The sequence below is a fragment of the Ruditapes philippinarum genome, unplaced genomic scaffold (genome assembly GCF_026571515.1).
Source record: "Ruditapes philippinarum isolate M1 unplaced genomic scaffold, ASM2657151v2 ctg741_1_1_1_1, whole genome shotgun sequence".
Taxonomy (NCBI): Eukaryota; Metazoa; Mollusca; class Bivalvia; order Venerida; family Veneridae; genus Ruditapes; species Ruditapes philippinarum.
In genome coordinates, this window is record NW_026867313.1 from 256808 (window position 1) to 274721 (window position 17914).

The window sequence follows — 17914 nt, forward strand, 5'->3', positions numbered from 1 at the left end:
CATTTGAATAATTGTGTTTATTTTTTTATCTAATATTTGACAATTTATATTTCAAAACAATTATACTAGAACTTAATTTTTGGCGAAAGTAGTGATCGTGCGATAAAATTGTCACGTGATGAAAGATGGCCGCGCCCTTGAGTTCACTCCGTCATGGACTGTCAAGAAAATTTTTAAGATCAGCACAAAAGACTCGGGTATGACAAGTCTTTTCAGTTGTCTGAATTGTGAAATTATCCGTTTTATTACCTAAAGGATTCTGCATTAAATGTATACAGTCGTTACTTTGCGGATTAAATCTTAGAAAAGTTTTTGTCCAAATTTGTAATCTGTGTTATTGAAACGCTTATTGTATGATGAGTGGTTTTCAAGCCAACACATGAATGGGCTTTACATTGAAAGTATTGTTAATGGATAATTGATAACCGTAATTTTGAATTTCATTATTTAATTTGAAAAAGGCAAAGCCTCAAAGCGAGCTCGATTTACTTTTACCGTGAAATAGTAATATGAAATTAGGCAAAGCCTAGATGAACGGGGAAGTCAGTTAAAAATAATTTATTTTTCCGTTTTAAAGGTGTCATTCGGTATTTCATGCACCACTTCCGTTTTCACTCGGAACCCTCGATGATTATTTATAATCCGAAAAGTTGCGATTGTCCGTTATTGGAATACCTCACCTTATATCATTGAGTTACATTGAAAATGGCGGCGCCCAGCTAGAACTGGCCCTGAAAATTTCATTGATAGGTATAGAATTCTATATATTTTTTTATTGTTTTTTATTTGATTTCCTTTTAAATATACACATGTAGTCTATAGCCGGGCAAGCCAAAGCCCGGGCCAGCTTTGACTTCCCTGTATAAAATAATTGTTCATTTTTATTTTACATTTTCGGTTTTAAAATTGTCATTCCGTACTTTATACACATACTGCTGCCATTTATTCAGGTTCCCATATAAGTGCGCAGGACACCAGTCTTCGCTTCCTTTTTCAATCAGAATACCTTGGCTTTTATCGTTCTATTGTAATTCGAAAAGTTGCGATGTGTCAATTCGGTACTTCGGACGAAAGTTTTCAAAACCATCACTATCTAGCAGGTACTTGCGTTACTGTAAAGCTCAATTTGCAAGCAGGCCCTTCGGGCTAGCACTTCAAGCTCACTAATATGAAAGAGGCAAGCTCGATTTCCTTTTACCGTGAAATAATCTAAAATAATTGTTCATTTTTATTTTACAGTTTCCGTTTAAAAATTGTCATTCGGTATTTTATACACTGCTTCCGTTTATTCTGGTTCCTCCTTTCTATTATGGTTCCCATATTAGTGCGCAGGACACCAGTCTACGCTTCCGTTTTCAGAGTACATCAGCTTTTATCGTTATCTTGTAATTCGAAAAGTTGCGATGTGTCAATTCGGTACTTTGGACAAAAGTTTTCAAAACCATCACCTAGCAGCTACTCGCATTACCGTAAAGCTCGCTTTGTGAGCAGGCCCTTTGGGCCAGCTCGTCAAGCTCACTATTAGATTCAAGCTTAATTTTTTATTTTCAGGAAAAGTGTTGAATCACCGTGTTCGACGCATTGATCTAATTAGTTAGTATGCAAAAAAAAAAAAAAGAAGATAAGATACAGATATATACTACTCAAAATTTGCTAAGAAGCACTTTTTCTACACTGCATTACTTTTGTGTATTTGTAATTAATGTGAATTTGATTAAAAGGAATTAATTTAAATATAATTAGTTAGGAATTGATTTTTATGAAAATAATGACAATGGAAGTGTTCCTTGATGTGTGCCTGTTGCAGAGAGTCAGTGTGCTGGACAAAAATCAACATTTTGGAGATCACATAGTGGAATAAAAAAAATCTTGCAAATCAGGAAATGGTTGGAGTATGGTGTTTAATACCAAGTATTGTGTCCGCGGGCATTAATTACGGCCTGGCATTGCCACCGCATGCTGCTGATGAGCCTGAGGACCTTGTGATGAGGAATCTGTGCCCATTCCTCTATGATTGCATATCTTAGCTCCTGAACTGAACTGTTGTTGGTTGGACGTGAAGAAATGGCTTTCTGCAGCATATCTCAATTGTATTTAAATCAGGGACCTCGCTGGCCAATCCATGAGATTGGAGTTGCCTCCACAAGATATCCGTTTGTGATGTGGGCTCTGTGTGCACGGGCGTTCTCATCCATAAGAATGAAATCAGGGCTGACTGCGCCAGCGTACATGTGTATATGGACGTCTAAGATGTCATTGACATACCTTACAGCTGTCAGTTTACTGTTTTCAATGATGTGTGGGTCTGTTTTCCCATGAGCGCTTATTCCCGCCTTCACCATGACTGAACCCCCGCCAAAACGGTCGTGTTCTGCAACACATGCTGGAGCCAAGGGTTCATTTGGACTTCTCCAAACCCTAGCCCATCTGTCCGTGAAGTCCACACAAAACCTTGACTCATCAGTGAAGAGGCCCGGGGTCCGATCATAAACTGTCCATGTGACATGAGTCTGCAACCATTGCAAACGCTCTTCAATATGGCGCTGCGTCAAAGGAATGTGAATTGCTGGCCTCCGTGACCTCAACCCTGAGCATTATGCAACCTGTTTCTAACAGTTTGTGTGCTTACACGCACACCAGTTGCATTCTGGAAGTTGTTACATAAGGTTGTAGTGTTCGAGAACCATTGGCGCCTGGCCTGAAGGACAATAAATTAGTCATGGGCTTGAGTCGTTGAACGTTCCCGACCTCCAGCATGGCCCTGCAAGACATTTCCACTGAGTCATTTGGAATCGGTTCCACATTCTGGAGACAACAACTCTTGGATACTCCAAGGACATGGGCAACATGCCTTTGTGAACGGCTAGCCTTCAACATTCCAATGCCCCTGTTCATCTCATCTTCACTAAGATGACGTCGAACTTGTCGATTTGCCATAGTTTGTTAATTTCGAACACAGTTTTACAATAAAATAAGAGAAGTCTTGCTGCTTGTACACGATTAAGTGAAAGCACAAGGCCATAAAACACAAAATTTCCATGGTTTGCTTTTCCACGTGCTTATCGTGCAAGGTGTACATGACAAATCAATAACTTAAGTACACGATTATGAGGTCCTCATACAGGTGTATCTTTAGCGGAAATATGATTTTGATATGATGATAATAGGACTGAAATATGCAATGTCAAAAAGGTTAACCTTGGCAAATTTTGAGAAGTATATTTAGTAAAGATATGCAACTCACTGGTTATTTTTCAGCACTCATCTTAATGTGAATTCCATAACTTAAACATTCTTTCACCAAACTTCAAAATCTTGGTTCCAAATGGTAGTGAAGTGAAATAAAGCTGTCATTACAATGATTTCAAGAAATAAGTAGATATTGAAACTTGAAGTCACTGCAAGTGTGAAACAACAGAAATGTGACTGCTGTGTTTTTGTGAAAATAACCTGACTGAATGGCAGTTATTCGAAATGAATGAAGAAATTTTTGTATTGCGCATTTAATTATGATAAAATTAAATTATTATTTGCAATAACTGTTCAATCAACTCATCATTATTCATATGAAATTTTTATGAACCTTTATTTCCGATATGTCAAATAATGAAAGTAACTGTTGCAGCAGATTGCTCCCTGTTATTTTCCAATGGATTATTTTCATTGGTCTGCAGTTTTCTCACGGCCAATGAAAATACTTTATACGAAAATAAAAGGGAGCAATCAGTTGCAACAGTTACTATCATTACCATTGAGAATTTGACTTATCGGAAAAAAAGTTTGTTATAGTTTCATATGATGCCAGATGATTAGTTGTCTATTTATTTCTTGAAGTCATTGAAATGACACTTTATTTCCTTTAAGAGTAATCAAGTCCCTACCATTTTGTACCAAGATCTTGAAATTTTGTGAAAAATGAGTGGCGAGTTGCATACAGTTACGAAATAATATGTATCCTTTTTTTTTGGCATAGTGACCAGTCAATGCTCCATTACCTGTTTGTTTAACTTTAAATGAGGTCGACAAAAGGTCAGAAGGTCTAGATCTGACATTAGATTAATATTGATTTTATTTAGCTTACAGATCCCTCGCTTTGGTTTCCAGTGTTCACATGAATATATTACAAAAAGAATGTTTACATTTCTAATAATGCCAGATCAGGCAGAAATTATAAAAAATGTAAAATCCAAGAAATCTCTTGTATGATCTGCACTGTAATCATAATATAAATAGCCAATCAAAACCAGAATATAATTTTGAATGTTGTGTTTTTTGTGTAATAGCTCTGTTATCTTTTGGAAATGTTACTATATATTTAAATTAACTTTGAATTAAGCAAACTCCGTAACAAGGCATGTTTGTTACTAAATATTTAAATTAACTTTGAATTAAACAAACTCTGTAACAAGGCATGTTGACTATCTTCAAACAAGGCAGAATATATTGTGACAGAAATTTCAGTATTTCAGGGTCAAATTTTCTTTATTGAGCTTCCTCTGATCATCAGGTGCTTGGCTTCTGTAACCTGCTTAACTTGCTGAATTTCTTAAATGGACTTGTCCAGCTTCCATTATAATAGTTTGGAACTGTTCATTGTGAATTTTAGTGTCTTGTTAAGTTCAAACCAATAATTAAATCAACCAATAGCATGAAGTCTAAATCTAATCAGACTGTATGGATGTACAAATAACCTTTTGACTCTGGACTTATTTACATTTTTCTATTGCAGGTGCTGTCAAGTTGCCTTCAGAAAAGATGGCTTCATCTACAAGAATACCAGAGTAAGACTTTGATGAAAGACCATGATATTGAGGTGCAGCATTTTGAAGTTGTTGACAATGCCGACGCTGCCAAGTCAGTGCCTTCCAGACTCAGTGGGTGTTATTTTCTTTATTGCTTATAATCTTTTAGAAGTTGGCAAAGATAATGTCAATCACATGCCGCATATATAGAGCTATTATTAATTAAGATGAATAATACTAACATTCACAGTCCTGTTTATTCACAGAGTATCATAAGTGCATGTTTAAAGAAATACAAGTTCTTGTTGGGAGATATTCTGTAGCTGAGCTATCAGAACATAAAACTGGAATTAAGCATTCAGATATTACATGCTTATTGAGCTGAGAAATTATACATATACATGCATATGATTTACAAAATGGAGGTAAATGCTCTAGTAAGTGTTTGAGTTGAATATTATAAAAAAAATTGAGTAAATCTCTGTAAATTTCTAGTTTTCAAATTTTTCTTGCTTAAGAAGATGGAAAGAAACTGTGATTGTTCATTTGTGAAGTTTTGTTTCATCTTGGTTAATTTGTATTGGTGTTGAAAAGTAACATTAACTTTACCTTTGTATAAAACATAGTATTTGAATTCGGTATATATTGAGTTGTTATTTTTTTTTTACTTGTATAGATGCTTCTGAATATGTGATAAAAGCTCAAATTTTGGCTGGAGGAAGAGGGAAAGGTACATTCTCTAATGGATTTAAAGGAGGTGTGCAGCTTACCAAAGAGTATGTATAAAAATTTAGTGATAATTTGCTCATGATTTAACTAGATTTCAAGTTTTACATTCATCAGAAAGGGCTTAGCGAAGCAAAATAATGTGGAAAAAAATATGAAGTCCTTTCATTTGTAAGAAATTGCTGATTTTATTTATGCTTGCATACTTTTGGGCATTACTGTATTATTTATAAGTCATCTAGTCCCAGCTGTAGAATGCAAAGTAGATACCCATCATGTACACTGGATGGCTTCTGTTGATTTTTAATCGGTCATGACAAAGATCAATATAGAAAATATACTAATGGTACAATATGTAGTTTTGTACACCATTGTATACTTTCACTATTTTAGAGATTATGCTCCAGATAGTTGTTTAGTAACAATAAAGTTGTTTCTCTTTCATTGTTTCTTTAATACAGTGTTTTATCTTTCTCGTTTCAAAATAAAGAAAATCAGTTTATGTCTTTAATATCTTTACTTTTATTTGGATTAAAATATGTACTTAGTTCCGATTCCCCTGAAGTATGAAACAGAATTTAAAAAATCTGTATATTTCTTTGGTAGAGGTATAAATAAGGTCTCTTCTACAAGGCTGCACTTAAGTGATATAACTTGATATCTAACTAATATATTATACATGTCTATGTCCTGTAAAATGGTGGCGAAAGTTTGCATTACTTGTGTACAAGAAATTTGTTTATTTTAGCCCAAGCAAAGTTTCAGAGCTGGTCTCGAACATGGTGGGTCACAAACTTGTCACAAAACAAACACACGGAGATGGTGTTCTCGTACAGAAAGTCATGGTCGCGGAGGCTCTTGATATTGCGCGTGAAACATATTTTGCCATACTTTTAGACAGACAGTATAATGGACCAGTCATTGTAGGAAGTAGTCAGGGTGGAGTGGACATAGAAGAAGTAGCTGTAAAAACTCCAGAAGCCATATTTCATGTATGTAATGTAGTAAAAATGTTAAAAATGCTAAAATGTATTCTCAGTATTAATTTTGAATGTTGTTATATTACGAAGGCACTGTATAATATAAAACGTATTACAGGCAACTTGCTACTAACTTAGCATTTTTATTACGGTACCCAATTTGTGGATATGGGGGGGGGGGGTCAAATGGATATGGCCTTTCCGAGTTTCCGTCATTTGTGCTGTTAAAGTTCAATTTTCCTCAAGAGTTTCTATTTTTTTTTGTGTAAATACTGAGTTATTTTTCACTAAAATTTAAGGGAATTCAATCCCTTCCCTTGCCTGTGGAAAAAAACCCTGCTAGTCCTGTTGGTATTACTATGTATTCTCATATGTCATCAGGGTACTGGTTAGTTCTAGAAAAGGGGACTTGGAGTGGTTCAAAGAAGTTACATATTTTCTTCACTATCAAAGTTATAAACAAGTAAACTTAAATGTATGGACAGAAATGAATAAGTCACCAATTGGTTTCATGATGGTTGATCCATTCTTCAGGTTGTCATATAAATGTAGACCCTGGTATATAGATGTGTTGGCTTACATGTATTTTCACAGAATTGATTTCATTTCTTTGGCACATAAGGTGAATCGAATTTGCTTGAAAATGTTGCTGAACAAGAATCTTTCATGTGAAGAAGCTATCCAGCAATCTTTTGGATCCTAGATCGTTGTACTTGGCTGCTTGCTTTAGCCCTCTAGCACCTCAGGTTTTCCTCCTTTAGAACACCTTGCATGTCGCCATATGACCATTACATTGTCTGGCTGTGTCTGTGTGGCATTTGAATTCATAAAAAAAGAAGAACAGCAGAGTACTTTTTACTGACATCAATGATATTCTGATTTATTTTTATGTAGGAACCAGTTGATATCATGGAGGGTTTAAGTAAGGAAACAGCAGACAAGATAGCTGAAAAGCTTGGATTTAAAGGGAAACAACATGCTCTGGTAAGATCCTGATTTGTTTCTGCCATCAAACATAGTTTACTAGTACCTACTGTGAATGATCGGTAAAGACTGTTTTGATGTACATTTAAACACAAAAGTTGATGTTTTAAGAATGATTTCAAAGGTAAAAATCTTGAAAGTTGTGGTCACACAACATATTTAAGTTACAGCACAACCTCTGCCAAGCAACACCTTGTGTGAGACCAAGATTTGGTTTTAATATAGAGGGGTAACTGTAGTTGTGAAGAGTTAGTTGCTCTACACAGGGCCTCTCTGCTGAGATTACACTGTAGTAGGTTTTGAAATGATTATCAATATTTGACAATGAGTGTATTCACTTAATTTTGTGGGCATTAAATTTTGTGATTATGTCACACCGAACATTTTGTGGGTTGTTAAATTTGTAGACTGTTTATTTAAGGTAAAATGTAAAAAATTAGATGCAAAATAATCTTACAGTAGATTAATTGAAATTTCATCGGATCTTAAATTCGTGGATTGACTTATCCACGAAAACCATGAAAATTAATAAACTAAAAATCATAACAATTTTGCATAAGTTATGAAGTTCTTAAGGTGACTTACATTTATTACAATTATGGGCTCAAATCTTGCTTAGTTACCTTAAAGGTTTTATGTAAGTAAGCTGTCCAGGTTCACAAAGGATCAGTTGTTAAGTTTTTGTTTGCAACCCTGCATAAAAAAACAACTTGTCCTAGAATCAGTATTGCTGTAGTATTTGTAGATCGTATCTTAAAATCTGTGTTTAAAATTAAAAAAAAAAAACCCATTGATTGCCTCAACTCTTGAGTATTGTGTACATGACATGCTCTAAGCTAACATTTATGTTCATGTTTTAATAGAGGCATCGGACCAAGTGTTAAAACTTAAATCCAGCATTGAAAATAAAAAAAAATCCGCAATGATTGCCTCAAGTCTTGATCATTGTTTACATGACGTGCTCTAAGCTAACATTTATGTTCATGTATTAATATAGGCATCAGACCAAGTGTTAAAACTTTATAAGATGTTTATTGATGTTGATGCCACTCAGATCGAGATCAACCCATTTGTGGAAACACCAGACGGACGAGGTAAATCAATTGATTATTTTCATCATAATATTGGGTTTAATATTTTCATTATTTTACAAAGAAGAATTTTACATAGTTATGCCATTTGGTTGAGCTCACTGTAAAGAACATAAAAACATTAATTGGATTTTATTGAAAGCTATAAGCTTATTGAAACATTTTGAATCTATTCCTGAAACAAACCTGTTCTAAGGAATGAGCTTAAAGTTTCTTTTTCCGGAAACAAAGGCTTTCCCGTGGCGGGGTTTGAACCCACCCGACCAGCAATTCTTAGATTACTAGTTTGACAAGCTAACCACTCAGCCATGCCACTACTGTCTGTAAAGTTGTCCTTCATTCATTAATCATGTTTTGATTTTCAGTTGTTTGTTTTGATGCAAAGATGAACTTTGATGATAACGCTGAGTACAGACAGAAAGAAATATTTGACATGGATGATTTATCAGAAATGGATCCCAGGGAGGTTGAGGCCACAGAGCATCACCTGAATTATATAGGACTTGAGGGAAATATAGGATGTCTAGGTTAGCCTATTAAATGAAAGGACTTAGGGAAAAGAAGAAAATCTGACAGATTTACTCATGCTTAGGGGAAAAGATCTAATTACAAGATTTGTTACTGCAGATGGTTCTAAAAATCTAATTACAAGATTTGTTACTGCAGATGGTCTAAAAATCTAATTACAAGATTTGTTACTGCAGATGGTTCTAAAAATCTAATTACAAGATTTGTTACTGCAGATGGACTAAAAATCTAATTACAAGATTTGTTACTGCAGATGGTCTAAAAATCTAATTACAAGATTTGTTACTGCAGATGGTTCTAAAAATCTAATTACAAGATTTGTTACTGCAGATGGTCTAAAAATCTAATTACAAGATTTGTTACTGAAGATGGTCTAAAAATCTAATTACAAGATTTGTTACTGCAGATGGTTCTAAAAATCTAATTACAAGATTTGTTACTGCAGATGGTCTAAAAATCTAATTACAAGATTTGTTACTGCAGATGGTCTAAAAATCTAATTACAAGATTTGTTACTGCAGATGGTTCTAAAAATCTAATTACAAGATTTGTTACTGCAGATGGACTAAAAATCTAATTACAAGATTTGTTACTGCAGATGGTCTAAAAATCTAATTACAAGATTTGTTACTGCAGATGGTTCTAAAAATCTAATTACAAGATTTGTTACTGCAGATGGTTCTAAAAATCTAATTACAAGAGTTGTTACTGCAGATGGTTCTAAAAATCTAATTACAAGATTTGTTACTGCAGATGGTTCTAAAAATCTAATTACAAGATTTGGTACTGCAGATGGTCTAAAAATCTAATTACAAGATTTGTTACTGCAGATGGTTCTAAAAATCTAATTACAAGATTTGTTACTGCAGATGGTTCTAAAAATCTAATTACAAGATTTGTTACTGCAGATGGTTCTAAAAATCTAATTACAAGATTTGTTACTGCAGATGGTCTAAAAATCTAATTACAAGATTTGTTACTGCAGGTGGTCTATGTGCAAGACCTTCTACAGTCCTCCAGGGATCTCAGCCTAACTTTTACAGAACTGTCATCATCTAATGCGTAGTAAAATGACATTAAAATTTCCCCATGTGACGATTGGTTGAGATGCAGTCACATGACAGTCAAATAAAAAGTGACATTGACCAGACTCTTATGTGTTATTCATGTAAACAAATGCTGAATTTAAACATCTATTATTAGAAATCATTCTTTAATAACTTTACAGGATATAGTATAAGTTACTGGTTGACCAATCAAATACAAATGTTAAGTAAAAAAAAAAATATATATTGTAATTACAGATTCCAACAGCGTTTTAATGTTTATTAAAATACAAATGTTGAAAGAAAAAGATGTTTTGCTTTGCATTTTCTCCAAAGAAATTCTGGTATTTGCTTGCAGTAAATGGTGCTGGATTAGCCATGGCTACGATGGACATTATCAAGTTGTTTGGAGGGGAACCAGCCAACTTCCTGGATGTTGGAGGCGGAGTTACAGAACAGCAAGTGTATAACGCATTCCATATTCTAACTGCTGATGCTCATGTAAGAGTTCTTACCTTCTTCAGGGTTGTTATCATATTGACAGTTCAGTAGTTAACATTAGGAGAAACCAGAAGCCATAAATAAAAGCTGTATGTTCTATTTCACTATCCAGCCTTAAAAATATACATTTAACCCTTACCACGCTGAATATCTAATATGGATTTGCTCATTTTACATTCTGGACAAAACCATTCATCATTTTTTTGGGGGAAAAATTTAAAAATAAGTAGTGAATGAATAGCTTAAAGTGCAGACCATGATCAGATGAGGATTAAAGTTAAACTGGAGAAGTAAGATATTTACCAAAATTATAATGCTAGTTTAATGTTGAATAAATTTCTTTTTTTAAAGGTTAAAGCGATATTGATAAATGTTTTTGGTGGTATAGTGAATTGTGAGACGATGGCTAATGGGATAATAAAGGCCTACACAGAAGCTCATATGACTGTTCCCATGGTTGTAAGACTTGAAGGTAAGTTGTCCAACCTTTACTGTGCTCAGTGTGTGAAATAGACTTGCACTGCTTTGATTTTGGAACTGTTTAAAAGTTTAAAGCAGCTTGCCTCCAGATTTATGCTAATTTTCATGAAAAATTTGAAAACAAATGTATTTAAAAGTAAAATATTGTGAAGTGAACAAAGAAAGTAAGTTACACATTGCAGACAGCATTTAAAATCCAGGTAAATTTCTAAAAAACAAAATTATGCAAAAATAGACCTTACTGTAATAGTCACGCAGTAGAAATTTGGTGTTACTGCAAATTTAGTCTATACATGTATTTGCACATAACATATATAAATAATTACTTAAATCTTTTTACTTTTCTGAAACTGGTAGTACATTTTTAGCTCGACTATTCGATAAGAATAAGTAGAGCTATTGCAGTCACCCGAGCGTCGGCGTCCGCTTATGTTAACCACTTATGTTAAAGTTTTTGTAATAGTTCAAATATTTTCAAAGTCCATAGACATATGGCTTTGAAACTTTGCACACTTGTTCACCATCATGACCCCAACCTGTAGACAGGAGGAGGTAACTCTATCAAGCATTTTGACAGAATAATGCCCCTTTTTCGACTTAGAATTTACGTTAAAGTTTTTGTAATAGTTCAAATATTTTCAAAGTCCATTGACATATGGCTTTGAAACTTTGCACACTTGTTCAACATCATGACCCCAACCTGTAAACAGGAGGAGGTAACTCTATCAAGCATTTTGACAGAATTATGCCCCTTTTTGACTTAGAATTTACGTTAAAGTTTTTGTAATAGTTCAAATATTTTCAAAGTCCATTGACATATGGCTTTGAAACTGTGCACACTTGTTCACCATCATGACCCCAACCTGTAAACAGGAGGAGGTAACTCTATCAAGCATTTTGACAGAATTATGCCCCTTTTTTCGACTTAGAATTTACGTTAAAGTTTTTGTAATAGTTCAAATATTTTCAAAGTCCATTGACATATGGCTTTGAAACTTTGCACACTTGTTCACCATCATGACCCCAACCTGTAAACAGGAGGAGGTAACTCTATCAAGCATTTTGACAGAATTATGCCCCTTTTTCGACTTAGAATTTACGTTAAAGTTTTTGTAATAGTTCAAATATTTTCAAAGTCCATTGACATATGGCTTTGAAACTTTGCACACTTGTTCACCATCATGACCCCAACCTGTAAACAGGAGGAGGTAACTCTATCAAGCATTTTGACAGAATTATGCCCTTTTTCGACTTAGAATTTACGTTAAAGTTTTTGTAATAGTTCAAATATTTTCAAAGTCCATTGACATATGGCTTTGAAACTTTGCACACTTGTTCACCATCATGACCCCAACCTGTAAACAGGAGGAGGTAACTCTATCAAGCATTTTTTTTACTATCAAGCACTAAGAATAGTCGAGCGTTGCTGTCCTACCGACAGCTCTTGTTCTTTAGTTTGTTTTCCTTGTATATTTTTTATGTTTCATTTGTATAATGTACTACATCAGCAAGTCATTATGATGACCAAAGAGAATTTGAAACTAAGCAGCTAACATAGATTTTGATGTAACTGTACATTATCTTCAAGTCATTATTGTTTCTTAGATACAGAATATTGTTTCTTAGATAAGAAACTTGCTTCCATGTCTTTCTCTATAATTCATTGCTCTTTGCCATTTTCATTTCTCAAAGCACTTTCATTTATTGACATTTGATATGTTGATACCATCTATGTACCACTATTCTCTGATGTGGTTTCAAGGTCAGTTAGGTTATGGTCACTGATACAAATAATAGAATTTTCTACTTTTTCTTAAAACATTGCCTAGCTTACGAAGATTTTTTTGTTTCGACTTTGAAATACAAAATGCAAAATTACAAATAAAAATTTGTAAAATACATTGGCGATTTTATCATTTATTCTAGGTCAGAATGCTGCATCTGCTTTACAAATTTTGAAGGACAGTGGTTTGGACATTACAACCGCATCGGATATGGCAGACGCTGCCCAAAAAGTTGTCTCTTTGCTACCAAAGTCTTGATGTACTGTTCTATAAATAGAAAATCTTAAATGAAACATTTTATAGAAGCTAGTGTACAATCATTGACCAAATTATAATTGCTATTTTTTTGCCAGATTTAGTTGTGATACTGATTATGTTGAGGGTAATTAATTTGTTTTGAGTGATAATAGAATATGTTACATCGAGAAAGAGAATTTTTTCAAGAATAAGAATGAAACTATTATTGTTTTAGAATGGAGAAATTTTTGCGAGAGGGGGCAGGGAATTATATTTTCAAATCTATTGGGATTCTATATAAAGCTATGTATTAAGATTGGAGATCAGCTTTGCCATTGGTCAAATTTTCTTACGTTGGTGAGATGTTTTTAGGGTGGCAGTATTTCACCTAGTGCCATTTTCATAACTTTTGATCTAGCTCAGACTTCAACATCATAAAATTCATGAAAAGGTTGATGATCATAGAATGACCACCTTGCTCAGGGATCTTTAGCTAGCTGATTTCATCAATACTTGTGTCACTGGCTTGGTTGACTCTCCAGTGTTCCTTGTTTTCCATCTTTACATTGGTATCAATGCTTTTTTCCCCTTATTTTATCTTACCTATTCCTTAAAACTTATTCCTGATTTCCGATTATCTTTTGCTAGCATTCTGCTGGAGGGCATATTAATTATTAAAAAGAGCACATTATTTATAGAAAATTTTATTAAGTCAATTTATCAAACAAGATAAATATTGAAAATTTTGGTGATAATGTTCGTGGATTATATTTGTTTCAATAGTCATATATATTATATATAATTAAGTGTTCAGCCATTGTTGTTCGAGGTTTTCCTATAGATCTCAGATCAAACATTATCATTCTTTAAATTAACCCTTTACCTGCTGAATTTCTTGAATAAACTTGTTCAGCTTCAGTTTCTGGAACCATCCATTATCCGTGCTGGGTATATGAAGAAAAAAATTGAAAATCAGTCCACAGTATAGAGCCTGGTCAGACTGCATGGTTGTGCAGGCTTGCTGGGCTACATACATGTGACTAAGGCTCATCACTTTTGGTTCAAGCAGGGTGAGGGCTACTATTAAGACAAACCATTAGCCGAGAAAACAGTTTTGTAATATACTTGTATATGTAAATTTGATTCTTCAGTTTATTTGTGGTTATCCCCCTTTATTAATCAGTTTATTTGTTGTTATCCCCCTTTATTAACTTTTTTATGCCACCGCAGCATCTGCGATGCGGTGGCATATAGCAATTCACCTGTGTGTGTGTGTGTTTGTTTGTGTGTGTGTGTGTTATATAGATTATATAGTGAATTTAAAAAATCTTCTTGTGAAAAACCACAAGTCCAATTTAAACCAAACTTGGCAGGATTGATCCTTGGGTGAAGGGCTTCCAAAGTTGTTCAAAGAATTTCATTCCATGCAGAAATCTGGTTGCCATGGCAACCGAAAGGAATTATAAGAATAAATTTAAAAAATCTTCTTGTAAAGACCCAAAAGGCCTAGAGCTTAGATATTTTGCATAAGGCATTGTCTGGTAGACCTCTACCAAGATTGTTCAAATTATAGCCCTGGGGTCAAAATCGGCCCCGCCCAAGGGGTCATTGATTTTCACTATATGTACATATAGTAAAAACTAAAAATACCTTCTTGTAAAGACTCAAAAGGCCTAGAGCTTAGATATTTTGATTAAGGCATTGTCTGGTAGACCTCTACCCAGATTGTTCAAATTATAGCTCTGGGGTCAAATTGGGCCCCGCCCCGGGGGTCATTGATTTTCACTGTATGTACATATAGAAAAACTTAAAATACCTTCTTGTAAAGACCCAAAAGGGCTAGAGCTTATATATTTTGCATAAGGCATTGTCTGGTAGACCCTTACCAAGATTGTTGAAATTATAGCCCTGGGGTCAAAATCGGCCCCGCCCCAGGGGTCATTGATTTTCACTATATGTACATATAGTTAAAACTTAAAATACCTTCTTATAAGGACCCAAAAGGCCTAAAGCTTAGATATTTTGCATAAGGCATTGTCTGGTAGTCCTCTACCCAGATTGTTCAAATTATAGCCCTGGGGTCAAAATCGACCACGCCCCGGGGGTCATTGGTTATCCTTATATGTATATAGTAAAAACTTACAGTAAAAACTTTTTAAAAAATCTTCTAGTAATTGACAAATGCTAGAGGTAAGATATTTTGCATGAAACATTGTGTAGTGAAGCTCTAGCAAGATTGTTCAAATTATTGGCCCCACCCCTAGGGGTCATTGATTTTCACTATGAACATAGAGTAAGAAATTAAAAAATCTTCTTATCTGAAGGTACAAGGCTTAAAGCTTTGATATTTGGTATATAATATCATATTTGGGTCCTCTACTAAAGTTGTTTTAATTATGCCCCTAGTGTTGAAATTGCCCTGCCCCAGAGGCGCTAGATTTCCTTATATGTATAAAGTAAAAACTTGAAAAATCTTCTTCTCTGAATTGACAAAGGCTAGAGTTTAAATATATGGCATGAGACTTTGCGAAGTGAACCTCTACCAAGGTTGTTCAAATTTTAGCCCTGGGGTCAAAATTGGTTCTGCCCCGGGGGTCATTGATTTACATTATGTACATCTAGTAAAAAAATAAAAAAATATTTTTGTCTGAAGGTACAAGGCATAGAGCTTTCATGTTTGCTATATAATATCATCTATAGGTCCTCTACCAAAGTTATTCAAATTTTTCCCCTGGTGTCAAAACTGGCCCTGCCCGGGGGGCATGATTCTCATAGTAAAAACAGAAAATAAAACAAATGTTTTCTGAATGGGAGAAAGCTTCAGCTTAGATATTGGACTTAAAATGTTGTTTGGTGGACCTGTATTAAGATTGTTTTGAATTAAACCCTTGGGTCAAAATTTTGCCTTGACCAAGGGGACAGTGACCTACTTTCTTGTCCTTTGATGTACAGCAATGAAATTTTGACCATGTGCACAGTTTTAGTTGTAAAATTGTACTTTGATATCAGGTGACCTAGATTTTGATAATGTGACCTACTTTCTTGTGCTTTGATCTACAGCTATGAAATTTGAACCATGTGCACAGATTAAGATGTAAAGTGGACTTTGATATCAGCTTACCTAGATTTTGACAAAGTGTCTTACTGTGTTGTCCTTTGATGAAGTCATGAAATTTAGGCTGTGTGAAATATGACCTTCACCACCAAATTCACTAGAATCAAGTGCATTGATATATTCCTGCTCTGATCTTTTATTTGATTAACAATAGATTTAATCACTAATCTGATAATAAGAATTAGATAGGTCAGGGATCTATGCATTATGACAATCTTCAATTGTATAGAAACAAAAAAAAAAATATGTTCCTACACTACTATTTAGTGTTGTATTAATGCGGTGGCATAGCATTTTTCTCAAATGCAATCTTGTTTTAAAACCTTTTAATTTATAGCTAATCAACTTTTGTTAGATAATAGCTTGTGTAAGCAGAACTTTCATCAGTTAACAAACAACATTGTGTACATTTCCCTTATCTGGAAATATCATTAACGAAATGTTGAATTAAGGCCAAATTCTGTCTTCTTTAATCTATATGTTTGAATGATATTAGACTGTTATTATCTTTGATTTATGTTTGATTTAACATTAACCAATTGATGTAAATCTAATCAGTGCTTAACTGGCTTAAGTCAACATAATACAATATCCAAGATTTTATGTTATGGTACTTTTGTAATTTTGTTTTTAGCTCACCTGTCACAAAGTGACAGGGTGAGCTTTTGTGATCGCTTTTCGTCCGGCGTCCGTCCGTCCGTCCGTCGTCCGTCCGTCGTCCGTCCGTCGTCCGTCCGTAAACTTTTACTTTAAATGACATCTCCTCATAAACCACTAAGCCAATTTCATCCAAACTTCACAGGAATGTTCCTTTGGTGGTCACCTTTAAAAATTGTTCAAAGAATTTAATTCCATGCAGAACTCTGGTTGCCATGGCAACCGAAAGAAAAAACTTTAAATATCTTCTTTTAAAAAACCATAAGAGCTAGAGCTTAGATATTTGGCATGAAACATCTTCTAGTGAGTGTCTACCAAGTTTGTTCAAATAAAAGCCCTGGGGTCAAAATTGGCCCCGCCCCGGGGGGTCATTGATTTTCCCTATATGCATATAGTAAAAACTTAAAAAATCTTCTTTTAAAGAACCCAAAGAGCTAGAGCTAAGATATTTAGCATGAAACATGTTCTAATAGGTGTCTACCAAGTTTGTTCAAATAAAAGCCCTGGGGTCAAAATTGGCCCCGTCCCGGGGGGTCATTGATTTTCCTATATGCATATAGTAAAAACTTAAAAAATCTTCTTTTAAAGAACTCAAAGAGCTAGAGCTTAGATATTTGGCATGAAACATCTTCTAGTGAGTGTCTACCAAGCTTGTTCAAATAAAAGCCCTGGGGTCAAAATTGGCCCGGCCCCAGGGGGTCATTGATTTCCCTATATGCATATAGTAAAAACTTAAAAAATCTTCTTTTAAAGAACCCAAAGAGCTAGAGCTAAGATATTTAGCATGAAACATGTTCTAATGGGTGTCTATCAAGTTTGTTCAAATAAAAGCCCTGGGGTCATAATTGGCCCCGCCCCCGGGGGTCATTGATTTTCCCTATATGCATATAGTAAAAACCTAAAAAAATCTTCTTTTAAAGAACTCAAAGAGCTATGGCTAAGATATTGAGCATCAAACATGTTCTAATAGGTGTCTACCAAGTTTGTTCAAATAAAAGCTCTGGGGTCAAAATTGGCACTGCCCCCGGGGTCATTGATTTTCC

At 34.5% G+C, this 17914-nt stretch overlaps 1 protein-coding gene across 1 annotated transcript; it reads left to right on the forward strand.

Moving 5' to 3' along the window:
• Window positions 1-78: 78 nt before the first annotated feature.
• Window positions 79-14313, forward strand: LOC132735682 (succinate--CoA ligase [GDP-forming] subunit beta, mitochondrial-like). Its single transcript, XM_060722665.1, has 10 exons — window positions 79-197; window positions 4730-4874; window positions 5419-5518; window positions 6217-6460; window positions 7343-7432; window positions 8430-8526; window positions 8889-9050; window positions 10456-10598; window positions 10950-11070; window positions 13005-14313. Exons 1-10 carry the CDS (start codon window positions 126-128, stop codon window positions 13118-13120), a joined length of 1290 nt encoding a protein of 429 aa, XP_060578648.1. The 5' UTR covers window positions 79-125; the 3' UTR covers window positions 13121-14313.
• The last annotated feature ends 3601 nt before the right edge of the window (window positions 14314-17914 follow it).